Source organism: Saccopteryx leptura, chromosome 2 (assembly GCF_036850995.1).
Source record: "Saccopteryx leptura isolate mSacLep1 chromosome 2, mSacLep1_pri_phased_curated, whole genome shotgun sequence".
Classification (NCBI taxonomy): Eukaryota; Metazoa; Chordata; class Mammalia; order Chiroptera; family Emballonuridae; genus Saccopteryx; species Saccopteryx leptura.
In genome coordinates this window covers 319,853,660-319,867,107 of record NC_089504.1, presented here as the reverse complement: position 1 = coordinate 319,867,107, position 13,448 = coordinate 319,853,660, and the positions used below count along the sequence as shown (strand labels likewise).

Here is a 13,448-nt window from a genome sequence, read left to right as displayed (position 1 = left end):
CTTAGAGCCATAGACCTGAGCCAGGGTCCCATTCCCATTGCTGGCTATATGGTTGAGCCCCGATCCCAAGAACTCAGAGAAGTACTAGGCATCTTCCATGCTCACAAAAGTCCTTGGTCTTTATTTCCTCTCTTGGTTGAGATTCTTGTAATGCCTGGTAACAGAAATTTGCCAAAGTGCAAGAGAGAGATGTCTTGGTTTGTCTGAAGAAATCCAGAGCAGTTTAGCTCCAGGTACAGCTGGATGGGGCAGGGAAAAAGTTGCTCAGGCAGTGTCATCTGGGCTCTTCTTCCATCTCCTTTTAGGCTTTCTCCATGGGGTCAGAATCTAGACTTCCACTCCTAGATTCACTACCAGGTTAGTGGCCCCAGTGAACTGAGACTATCTTTCTCAGTAAAGACCATCTTTGTCAGTCATTTTTTGGCAGAAAAGTCCTCTGGAGGAGTATCGCTCGTACAGTTTGGGTCATTTGCTCACTCCTGAACCAATCATTGTAGTCAGAGCATGGTTCACCCTTTTTTTTTTTTTTTTTTTTTTTTTTTTTTTTTTTTTTTGTATTTTACCAAAGTTAGAAATGGGGAGGCAGTCAGACAGACTCCCGCATGCACACAACTGGTATCTACCTGGCATGCCCACCAGGGGACGATGCTCTGCCCATCTGGGGCGTTGCTCCATTGTGGCTGGAGCCATTCTAGTGGCTGAGGCTGAGGCTATGGAGCCATCCTCAGTGCCTGGGCCAACTTTGCTCCAATGGGACCTTGGCTGCAGGAGAGGATAGAGAGGAAGGAGAAGGGGAAGGCTGGAGAAGCAGATGGGTGCTTCTCCCGTGTACCCTGGCCGGGAATCAAACCCGGGACTTCCACACACCAGGCCAACACTCAACTGCTGAGCCAACCGGCCAGGGCCCTGCAGTCAGGGCATGGTTCACTCTTAATGGACTGACTTGATCACATTGAAGAGGACGGATAGTGGAGGAGGTGTTGTTTTTTGAAGGCAGAGGACAAGGAGTGGAAATGTTTCCTGAGAGGGAGGCAATGAATGGACTTGGGAAATACCATTGCCAAGTATCACTATGGACCCAACTTAGCTTAGTGTTATAGTGATTATGAATCCATCATGAGACTAGTATGCAAAGCTGTGGCAGAGCAGCTGGGGGGTTAGATTTTTCAGGGAGAAGCAAACACACACATGGACAAAATGAGAAGGGGGTATGGGTATTAGTTCTTGATAGAAACCTTAGCTGTAGTATGAAAGGGAGTGAACAACAAACATAGGGATGTAGAGGATGAATGTTGGGGGAAATGGAGAAGCAGCACATAGTATAGAGTGGTCAAGACCCTGGGCTGTGGAACCATGATGTTTGGGATCCAATTCTGATTGACTTAATTACTAGCTATGGAGTCAGGGGCAGATTATGTATCTCTGTGTCTCAGCATCCTAACTATGAAGGGGACATAATAAGAATACCTACATCCTTGTTCTAAGGATAAATGAGGTTCCATACATAATAAGTTCATTTAACACTTTTCTGGACAAGACCTAACACACAGTTCCTATATAAGGCTGTTTTCCTTCATATTATATAGATGTCATGATTGTTGGGGACGATAGAATCTAGAGTACAAACATGTCAGCAAATGGCTAAGCTTAGAGGAGAAGACAACTGTTTTTGGAGGTTAGGTCAAAGAACTCAAAAGCCTGTATTATTGGAAAACTCATCTGTGTTGATGTTGAATGACCAATAATTACTTGTTTTGAATATTGTTAGGAAAGGAATTTTCTTATTAATTACTAAGTAGGATTGTTGCATAGTTTTTCACTTATTTTGCTAATGATTGTAAGGGCCATATGTGGATTTTGAAACTACCAGGAGTTACTGTAATAACTAGGTATGATGCCAGGTAACATGGAAACTGTTAAAAATGTTGACTTAAAAATAATCCTTTTGCCCTGGCCGGTTGGCTCAGCGGTAGAGCGTCGGCCTGGCGTGCGGGGGACCCAGGTTTGATTCCCGGCCAGGGCACATAGGAGAAGCGCCCATTTGCTTCTCCACCCCCACCCCCTCCTTCCTCTCTGTCTCTCTCTTCCCCTCCCGCAGCCAAGGCTCCATTGGAGCAAAGATGGCCTGGGCGCTGGGGATGGCTCCTTGGCCTCTGCCCCAGGCGCTAGAGTGGCTCTGGTCATGGCAGAGCGATGCCCCGGAAGGGCAGAGCATCGCCCCCTGGTGGGCAGAGCGTCGCCCCTGGTGGGCGGGCCGGGTGGATCCCGGTTGGGCGCATGCGGGAGTCTGTCTGACTGTCTCTCCCCGTTTCCAGCTTCAGAAAAATACAAAAAAATAAAAATAAAAAATAAATAAAGTGCAACCATGTGGTGTAATAAAAGCTTATAACAATGACAAAGAAGAGAAATACTTTTAGATATTGTAAAATCACTTTTATTTTTACCATATCAAACATTTCAGTGACCCACATGTGACTGATTTGGGAGAAAAAAACCTAGTTTTATGATTCCTGATGTCTTCTTTTTCCAAAGAGCAGAGAAGGAAGCTGAATCATAAAATCCTAAGGTAAACACTGTTGCTGGAGGAGCCCTCCTGAAGTTTAAAGGAAATAGTTTGCAGACAGATGGAAATACATATTGATTTATGGAAAGGGGGAATAAACATTGGAACTCTAGCCTAAGAGCCTGTATAGATAAAAAAATAAATTAATTAATATGTCAAATGTGAATTCACAGATAATTGCTTTATAATGGATTCTGGCAAAGAATTCAGAGATGTCTGGAGCCCTTAACTCATGAGGCCAATTTCAGGGAAGAACTCTAATTTCCATGTCAGGGACAGAACACTGGGCTGTAGAAATCCACATGTGGGATTTCTTTTTATTTTCCTCCAAGGTACACCACAGGTGGTTGGAGAGTTGAAATCTAACCAGCCACCGACCCTAATGATGTCATCAAGCTCGGGTCTGGGGGCCAGCATTCTAGAACCCCAGGTTATAGGAACGGGGGAATGTATGGAGGGGAATAGGGTTCTGATTCCTATCCCTTTGTTTGGTACTCACTCCCTTCAAAGTCCTGTCCCAGAACTAAGAAATTGGTTCCCACTTAGCAATGAGGAAACCATGAGAAATGAGTTGCATTTCTGCGGCATTTGTTCTTCAGTCTGATAACTGGGAACAAGGAGCAGTGGCAATGCAGATGCTGAGGCACAGACAGGATCTTCTTTTTTGGATCTGAGTGGATCAAGTAAATATACAGTAAGGAGTCAGAGGCTGTCTCTCTAGTTGAACACTGAGACTGAAATTCCTAGTGACTACCGTGAACTTAAACAGTGAACTTGGAGTAGTGCAGCTTGTAGATGGATTGGATACAAGGGACATGGGGCCTGTAGCACATTTTATGGGACTGCACAACACAGAAGATGTCTCTTCCTTTCTCCTCTACCCCCTTTCCTCCCTTAGAAAACCCCAGTAGTAGAGGTCATCTTCAGCCAAACAGCTGTTTCTGTTTAACAGTTCTGTATGCTGTACTTTTCTGCTTGTTGAGCAGCAAACTGGCTTTCCTCCTCTTTGTTCTTCTCTCTCTGCCTATAGTGCACTTTCCTCTTCTCTATCTTGCAGGGCCGGTAGTTCAAATACAGTGCTATGCTGATTATACCCGCTCCAAGGATGACAATAATAATAATGAAGATGGTAGAGCTGATTCCTTCTTCCAGTCCTGCCCAAGCATAAAACACAGAGAATTGGGAGGGTTTAAGAGCAACAAAATCACCCTGGCCAGCCTACCAAGCCCACAGAGCCCACTTCTCAGTCTCATCCTCCCCAGGCCACTGAAATCTTTCTTCTTTCCATGTCTGGATACAAACCCCAACCCCCTGAGGGATTTCCATCCTGGGCCTGGCAGGAGGGGAGCACAGTCACCTTAGACAATGAGAGCAATGTCTTTGCTGACAGCACCCAGCTGGTTAGTGGCTGTGCAGCAGTAGGTTCCAGTGTAGTTCTGGGTTGCCTTCTGAGGCACTTCAAGGTCGAAGATCACTCCGTTCCAGGTACACACCAGCGATGGAGTCGGGTTTCCCTTTGGGACACAGGCAAGCATCTGTTCCATCCCTTCCATCCACGTCTGGTGGCCAGGGCAACCAGATTCCTCTAAGCGTGGCTTGTCTGGGAGAAAGACAGTCCCCGAAGGAACACAGCTCAGTGGGCACCTTCCCTCCTCACTGGTCCCTCCCCCAATCCCAATGCTGTGTCCCCTCCACCCATGGGGAGGACACCCAGGGGTCGGCTTCCAGCTTTGAACCGCTTTTCTTTCCTCTGTCCCTGTGGGCAAGGAGTCAGAGATGCCACACAGGGCACTTCAATGAACTCTGACTAAATGACCCAGACTGCTCCATCAATGGTGGCCCTGAGGCCCCTGCTTCTCTGTGAGTGAGAACCTGGGTAGTGGTGAACCCAGAGATGAGCGTTTTTCTATTTTTAAAAATATAAATTTTTATGTGAAAATTTCCTTTCTCAGCATGAACTCCAACAATCACTTCATATGTCTCAGTCACTGGCCTGCAACTGATGCCGGCTAATCACTTTAACCACTTTCTCTCTTCTGTTCCCAGTTCCCCTCATGTTCCTCCCCAATCACTTTGCTGGGTAAGGTCAACTTGGAGAGCTTTAATTTTATTTTTTTTCTTTTGACTTTTTTTAAAATTTTAATGTGAAGCTCTAATAATGAAGCTACTGGCCAAGATCTCTGGAAACGGGACAGTAATAATTGTTGCTTTGAGGAGAAAGAACAGGTCTGTACTCACATAAGACATGGAGCTGGACTGTAGTGGTTTTGACCAACTGCTGACCCTGAACCTCCAAGGAGGCCTCGCAGGAGAAATTTCGGCCATCATCTTCTTCCCTGGCGGTAAGTAAAAGCCAGGCAGGCTCCCCGGGGGCGGGGAGGTCTGGGCTTCCCTGAAGCCGGAGAGCAGGGCTGGGAGATGTTAACAAATGCCCTGAGCAGGTCACATTGAGGTCTGTCCCTGCCGATGGGTATAATTCTTCTATCTCCAGGATTGGTGGAGGGAAGCCTATAAGGAAAGGAAAAAGAACCAAACATTTCTCCAAACCAGCAGCTACTTTGGTACTCTTGCTGCTGGTGGCATCCTTGGGTAGGCTGACAACAGGAGAAAGCCTATGGGGACCATTACTGCTCTGTGCTGAATGGCAGAAGCCACAAGGTAGTTTGGGAATCAGAGAGCTTTTCCTACAAATGTGGTGTGCCACATTTGGCCATGTCTTCCGGCAAGGATAGCAAGATGTCTTTCTATCTTACAGATTTCCTCCTTAGCTCCACTGTGTGTTCCTAGAAACAAGTTCAAGCACTCACAATCACCCTGTGAGCAGACTGGCCTAAGGAAATGGGGTGAAGGCTGGAGAACACTACTGTCTCAATGCATGCCTCCAACCTGCCAGCACTTGTTGGAAAATCACCAAGGCTTTACTGTGGAAGTTCTCAGTGGCAGAAAGCCTTCATGGGGAGGGGAAGAAGCTGGTAACTCACTATAGACATGTACTGGTTCTCTTGTTGTCTGTTCCATCGGACCCAGAGATACACGGCAGGACAGCTCCTGGTCACCAGTCTCCATGGCCCGAACAGTGGCATTGGCCCATGCGGTGTCTCCTTCCCAGGAGAGAAAGGGGCTCAGCTCCTGGTCTCCCAAGGACATGTGGAACATTACCTCTTCAGCTGGGAACACCTTAGCCATCTCACAGCTCACAGTCTCTGCTGCCCCAACCTCCAGAAGTGGAGAGACCCAGATATGGGGGCGCTGAGAGAATTCTGCTAAGAAATGAGGGGAAAGAAAGAAAGAAAGGAGAAAAACCATGATAAATCATGTCATGTAGGACATCACAAATGTAGGGAGGGAGTAGGGCAAAAAGCTCTCTGTCCCCCAGGGTGAGTTTAAAGCCCATGAAGAGGTGGAGCTCAATTACCGTCACACCTCATCCTAAACCCTGTGGGAACTTTGTCCCAAAGACCAAAAGAAGATGAGAAAAATGAGCCTTAGGACTCCTTCCACACCTGAGCTCCGACTCACCAAAAATCCGGAGTACCTTGCTGACTGAGCTGGAGCGAAAGAACTCGCCCCCGTGTGAACTCAGGTCCAGTTCTGCATGGCACGAGAAATTGCACCTCTTATCCTCCCTTTGTGCTTTGACGTTTTTTTTTTGTTTGTTTGTTTGTTTGTTTTTTTGTTTTTTTTTTTCATTTTTCTGAAGCTGGAAACAGGGAGAGACAGTCAGACAGACTCCCGCATGCGCCCGACCGGGATCCACACGGCACGCCCACCAAGGGCGACGCTCTGCCACCAAGGGGCGATGCTCTGCCCATCCTGGGGGTCGCCATGTTGCGACCAGAGCCACTCTAGCGCCTGGGGCAGAGGCCAAGGAGCCATCCCCAGCGCCCGGGCCATCTTTGCTCCAATGGAGCCTTGGCTGCGGGAGGGGAAGAGAGAGACAGAGAGGAAAGCGCGGCGGAGGGGTGGAGAAGCAAATGGGCGCTTCTCCTGTGTGCCCTGGCCGGGAATCGAACCCGGGTCCTCCGCACGCTAGGCCGACGCTCTACCGCTGAGCCAACCGGCCAGGGCCTGTGCTTTGACGTTGATGATGACCTCAGCTCTCTGAGAGGCCACAGCCGAGCTCATAAAGTTCTTTCTATGTAGTTCTTGGTCACCCTGGAGAAGGATAAGGGTGAGTTTCTCCAGGGGCGCTACCCGGGGCACATGGCACTTCACTGTAAAGACTTCATCCAAGGCCACCCATGCAGGCTGCAGCTCCAGGATCACCTGTTCTGGTGGCTCTTTAAGACAAAAATGCAGGTTTGATGAGAGAAGGCTACTCACCTCTCCAGAAAGAAAAGGTATAGGACAGGCAGCTTGTGATAGGTGACTGCTACCCTTAAACCATCTGATCAGTAGTGTCAGACAGGACAAGTTAGCTCTTGGCTCTTCATCTGCCTATCAAAGGTGGCTCAAGCCATAACCAAGGAATGTGACTGCTGAGGGCAGGTGCCTTGCTTTGACTGTCGCTGCCATTCTGGAGAGCTTTTATCTCTTACCAGAGCGCTTTGGAGGTGGAAGCAGCTTCTGAGGAACTCGTTGGCATACCACAAAAACCACACCCGAGCTAACCATGCTCTTACAGGAATCACACTTATTCTTAGAGCCATATTTTTGCCAATGCTTTATGCCCCCCCCCCTGAAAGACCCTCCTCACCCACCCCCATCACTTCAAACCCTAACCATTCTGCACGGGGAGGCTCAAGTTTCTCCTCTTCCATGAAGGCTTCTCCAGCTATCCCAGCCCACAGAGATCCTCCTTTCTCCAATCCCTATTTATTTTAAAATTTGTGGCAAATAATTCACTAATTTTATACTTTTTGGGATCATTTATAAGTGAGCATTATTAGCATATGCCTCCTGTATTTGAACATATTCTCAAGCACAGATGTCTGGATGCTCTCTATGGTATGCTCCTAATTTAAAAGCCTACACCAAAGGCAAGCAGAAATAAATGGCCCTAGAATTCCTACAGTATGTTGGAAATCTTTATTAAGGGCCCTAACTCTCTGCCCTAAAAGAAATCTCTAATTTTTCCCTAAATAAGGCACAGTCACGTTCCCCCATTCTTCCCTCCCCCCCCAGCCCTCAGCCCTACTCACGATACATGGTGATGCCCAGACTGGTGTCCTTCTGGACCCCTGCGCAAGAGAAGAAGCACTGCAGAACGGAATCCTCTGTGACATCCTCCAAGAGAAACTCCTTCCACTGAGGCCCTTTGCCCACCTGGGTTCTCTTTAAGAAGGTCTCAATTCCACTGGGTCCTGGGTCTGGACAGGTAGTGCTGCAGTTGACCATTAGGGACTGTCCAAACTTGACCAGGGCTTTATCTGGCTGAACATAGACCTCAAATGGCCCTTCTGTGGCCCCTGAAATGATTGACCACATATGCCATAGATTCTGGTGAGGACCATAAGATACCCCCAAAATACAGAGCCTACTTATCTCCTCATAGAGAATAGGAAACCTACGTTGAATGAAAATGTATGGGAACTAGACAACTGAGCTATGGGCCCTGTCCTATCAACATCCTACTGTGGCTCTTCATGACACAAAGGGTGGAAACAAAGAAATAAAAATATTTTCAAGAGCAGAGAAGTAGGACAGCCCCAGGGAAGCAAGGAAGCAAGCTTGGAAGTAATATTTCTTACAAAGAGTCCTCACTGGTCTATTATTCTGTCCCTTAATTTGGGTTATCCCAATACAGTTAGAGACACCTAGATCCTGAGTCCTACTGATTCAAGAAATAGGAATCTCTCCCAAGGGTCCAGATGCATGAATACTAGAGTGTTGCCCCATTCAAGAGTTCCTGTCCTCTTCCCCATTGACCAGCTACCTGCACCCTGGCACAGACCAGCTAAAGAAACTCACCTGGGGAAGAGATCAAAGCCAGCAGGGCCCAGATGCCGAACAGTAGCATTTTCATCCTTATGAGAAAGGCCAACAGCTGGAAAGAAAGAGCAATGCTGAAGAAAGTGAGCAAAAAAAGAGTATACAGGAAATTCTTGCTTTGCTATTGTTGAAAGCTAGCTCCTTTCCTAACACCTGCCATAATTTGGAAGAACTGCAACAAGAGTATCAGCGGTGTGGGTGGTACTAAAAGAACCTCTTGCTTCTATTTATTTTGGTTTGGTTTATGCATCTAGCAAAAAGCCACAGGAAAATAATAGGGGCTATTATATTAAGGGGAAGTCCTGTATAAGCTTGTATTGCACTTGTCTGTTTACACCTCCTCAGCGGGTGATGATAATTAAGATTAGTACTAAGGTTGCTTCAAATAAAATATAGAAAAGGATGTATTTGAGTCAAAAGAAGAAGGTTGTTATCATGGAAACATGAAAAACAAAGGTGGTGTTTATCTAGCATTGTCCCATGGACAGTGACCTTGAATCTAGAAAATGTGGTCTCTAGAGTCCCAGACTCTGTTGTAAGGGAGAAATGTTTCATCAGGCCTCTCTCCTCATGACCTCTATGAAATATTCCTCAAGATAATCCATCTTTTTCTGATCTGCCTCGTGTTCACTAAGCAACCTTTGGATTACCACTTTGGCTGAGTTAAATCTAAAGTGTCCACTTGTCTTTTCTCCACCAATCCTTACCAAAGTTTTTCTTTCAAAACCTCATTCAAACTGATTTAAGAAAGTTTTCTGAACACTATCCAACTTCACAATCCTTCCCTTATTTTCTGTAACTCACTTTATGCCAAATATGATTTCTGAAGCTATGTTAACACGTTAATATTTTTTATATTAATTTTTAATATAAAATTCTATATAGAAGATGTTTAGGGGGTCCAAGTCTCATTGAACATGGGGGCTAGAGGCTATGTTTGCATAGTAAACATACTGGTTTTACTTAAGTGTATGTTACAGTTCAATAAAAATAGCAGTGCTTTAAGTATTTTTTCTTATCTTACATAAGATTTAGAAAATATCAGTTGTTCATATAGAATATTATTTTGAAAGTGACATGTGAAGGGTACAGGAAAGTGGCCTTCTGACTGTTTCAAGGGCATGCATAACATTATTTGGCTGTATAATTTTTTTAATATCAGTCACATTAACATGTACATTGTAGAATCCCAATTAACTTTTGAATTCTTTGAGATAAACCGCTCTCTTCATGACACCTACTCCAAACTAGGCACTCACTACTGATCTATAGACACCTTCTCAATCACATCTTGTCTAATAATTTCTAATATTTAGTAAACATACACTATGTTCCAGGCACTGGTCTGAATGCTTAACTTTAATTATCTCCACTTTTACAGATGAGATGGAAGCTAAGAGAGGCAAAGTAACTTATCTCAAATCATACAACTAATTAAGAGGTGAAGCCAGAATTCAAACTCAGGCATCTTAACTGCTGGATAATGTGTTTACTACTTCACTGCTTCTATATATTCGATGAGTCCATATTACCTATGCTTTGATGGGGCCACAGTATCATAAACAATTCTTAATAGAGGTTCATCCAAGAGCTCCTATTTTATTCATCGCCCCTTAGCTTGCTGATGTTTCCTTCCTCTTTCTCTGCAAAACCCAATCTTGTGAATTAATCTCATAGACTATATTCCACTCCTAGAGCCTTAGCTAGAAAAAGATTTCCCATGTCTGGCCACTATAAGCCAAACTGATCGGCTTTCCCTTGTGGCTGCCACTAGTATATGTCCATGCCAAATAGGTAGATATAAGAAAATGGGGAGGGGGTCCTTTTTTGTTTTCATATTCACATACTAACATATACTTTGTTCTATGTTATTTCATGTGTCCCACCACCAATATCACAGTCCTAAAGTTTCATTCTTATTTTCACGTGGCATGTTATGATCAGGTACTAAAACATGAAATTTTGTATTCATTTTCTTAAGGAGCAAGACCGCAGCATCCCTAAGAGAAAACAATTACATCTCTGAACTTCCCTTTGCTTACTCTGTAGATTACATCCCAAATTAAGGTTTAAACGGGCTAAATTCCTAGCCCTGTACTCCAGCCAGGGAGAGTGGTACACAGGGAAGGGAGGGCTGCAAACGCTGAGATGCAGTTGAATTGCTTTGGCTGAGTTACCGAGCTGGACTTCCCGTCAAAGTTTCGGATTCTGGCTATTCACTTATATTCCAGGGTTTCCTGAAATTTCTGATATACACCTAAGTCACATTGCAGCCCTTGCACTGTCTCTCCCCGCTGCCTGGAACCCGCCTTGTCCTCCTTGAGCACTCCACCCAGTTCAATGTATCTCTGCAACGAGGCCCGCCACCTTCTTGTCAACCGGGGTGCCCCGCCACCCCACAGCACATCCTTAAGCAATGACACTGCCTTCTTCTAGTCCCGGAGCACAACCCCCCAAACACATTTATTTACCTCTTAGGCCAGTAATGATGCCCTCCCTCCCTCCCTGGACTGCGGGCCCCATAAGGGCAGGCCCCCCCCCTTTTTTCCCACCAATGGATCCCAAGCATCCAAAAACGGTTGCAGGGGTTCAACAACTAAGAACGAACGAACTAGATAAGTTCATTACAAATCCTTGTGTAAGGACCTGTGTCCACAGTTTGGATAGAGCATAAAGCCAGTTCGTGCTCGGAAGTTGTTTCCACAACCTGGCCTTCACACTCTCAGCCCTGCAAGCCATCGAGGCTTTTAAAGGGAAATGATATTTAAAACATTTAAAAAAATATGTGGGAAAAAAAGATAATGAGTGCTCCTTAGGATTTCCAGCCCACTGAAGTGTGAGGAGGCGAAACTCGCCACGAGGCCAGATCTCTATATATTCCACACAAAAATACGGGAGGAGACACCAGCACGAACTCAAGCAAACAAAACAAACCTAAATCTTCACTGAGAACCGCTTTCCGCTGCGCCCGCCGCCCCTCGGTCGCCGGCTCTACGGTCGCGCGCCTCGCCTGCGGCGCTCTTAGCCACAGCCGCGCGCTAAGACCGTTTGGTGGCGCGCGAGGGCGCTCCTATCCCGAGGAGTTTCCTGCTCTGCCTAGGAACTCATGACGCAATACAGAAGCTTTGCAAGGATTGGCTGACACAAGTAAAGCGGGCAGGACGCGAAAACGAGAGGAAGGGTGAGTGGTAAAGATGATGGGAAGGAAGTCTGAATCCTTCCTGGCCGAGAGAGCCTATTTGACTCAAGATTATCTCAGCTAAATAAAAGAAAACAAAAGAAAAGGGTTTTATTTAGAAGATAATGGTTCTATAAGGAAAACAAGGGGCTGGCTTCCCCTTTGGCTGTTGATTTTGTGGTTCGGTCTGAACAAGGGAGCTGTTCCGCTCGCTCGGGAGTGGGCTGCGTACGCGTCTGCCTTCCCGTCGTCCGCCGCTGAGCTGGCTTGAGGTAGGAGCTCAGTTCTTCACTGGTTCAAAATCCTAACTGTGCCCTCGCCGGTCTCTTCCTGGGTGTGCTGAGAGATGGATTTGGCAGGACTCTTGACCAATATCCGAAAAGTCCCTTTTGTACCCCGCCCTTCACATACGAGTCTTAACGTTTGAACGAACTGGAATTTCCTCACTTCCTACCACAAGTGCCTGCGCTGTCGCGTCTCCCAAACACCGGGAAGCAATGCGTCATAAAGATGGGGGTAGGCGAGTAAATCCACCTCTGTTTCATCTCTCCACCACGGTATCCCTTTCCTCAGCTTCCATTTCAAATGCCTTCTGGGGGTTGGTCAACTAGCCATGCAGATAGATGTTTGATTTCCATCGTAGAAGTGGCATTTCTTTTTCAAATGGACACAACAAAAGTCCCAGAGGGTGTACCGCGATGCTTCAGATACTTCACAGACGCAAGCATTGGTCAACTGGGACGCAAGAGTAGGCAAGAATGCAAGGTACAACTTGATGCAGGTCCAGGACTGGTTGAGGAGAAGGCCAGTTCTTGGAAGCAAGCTGCACAGGAGCTGCGGGGGGCTCCTGTGCTCCCTCATATTCTGAAAGTCAAGGTCCCAATGCCTGCTTCCACTTATAACATCAGCTGTTGGGGTATGCCACTCCTCACTGTGAAATTCTCTCCAGGACTGAAAACCACCCTTTTTCGGTTTTAGGTTTTAGGCTAGATGAGTGCTAAGTGCCTTCATTATGGTTTATAGTTGAGCAGGAAGATTAGAAATAAAAACTTAGTAAAATGTGAGAATCTCCTCCCTAACATAGGAGATGATGGGTCAGAGAATTAACATTCGTGAATAACAGAAGCTCCTACTGTTTGCCAAGTAGGAACTGTGTTTTGTCCTTAGAAACCACTGGAAGGTAGGTGTCTCTGTTCCCGTAATACAGATGAGAATACAGGCTTGGGAGAAGTAACTTGGAGGCCCAAGGCCACACAACTAATAAATGGTAGAAGCAGGATTCTCAGCCAGCTCTATCTGATTCTAGTTGGAGAGGTAGCATAGGTCCCTCAGTAACAGAGCAAGAGGACTTTGGAGCCAAGAATGCTTAGGTTTGAATCCCAGCTCTACCCCTTGTTGTTTGCTGGGCCTTCCCTACACAGGAGCACAGGGCAACTCCTTAAGTCTGAGGATAAGACAGCTGTCATCGTGTCTGTATTTTTTTTTTTTATAATTTTATTTTTTTTAATGGGATGACATCAATAAATCAGGATACATATATTCAAAGATAACAAGTCCAGGTTATCTTGTCATTCAATTATGTTGCATACCCACCACCCAAAGTCATATTGTCCTCTGTTACCTTCTATCTTGTTTTCTTTGTGCCCCTCCCCACCCCCTTTCCCTCTCCCATTCCCCCCTCCCCCCCGTAACCACCACATTCTTATCAATGTCTCCTAGTTTCACTATTATGTCCCACCTACGTATGGAATAATACAGTTCCTAGTTTTTTCTGAT

General features: G+C 46.1%; 1 protein-coding gene across 1 annotated transcript; it reads right to left on the bottom strand.

The window, feature by feature from the left end:
- Window positions 1–2,470: 2,470 nt before the first annotated feature.
- LOC136393572 (intercellular adhesion molecule 1-like) lies at window positions 2,471–11,529 on the bottom strand. The gene is given in 9 exon segments (XM_066366215.1): window positions 2,471–3,717; window positions 3,921–4,163; window positions 4,802–5,071; window positions 5,545–5,823; window positions 6,083–6,196; window positions 6,622–6,843; window positions 7,705–7,971; window positions 8,474–8,549; window positions 11,429–11,529. Coding segments are annotated over 8 exon segments (1,659 nt in total). The 5' UTR covers window positions 8,529–8,549; window positions 11,429–11,529; the 3' UTR covers window positions 2,471–3,508.
- Between the last annotated feature and the right edge of the window lie 1,919 nt (window positions 11,530–13,448).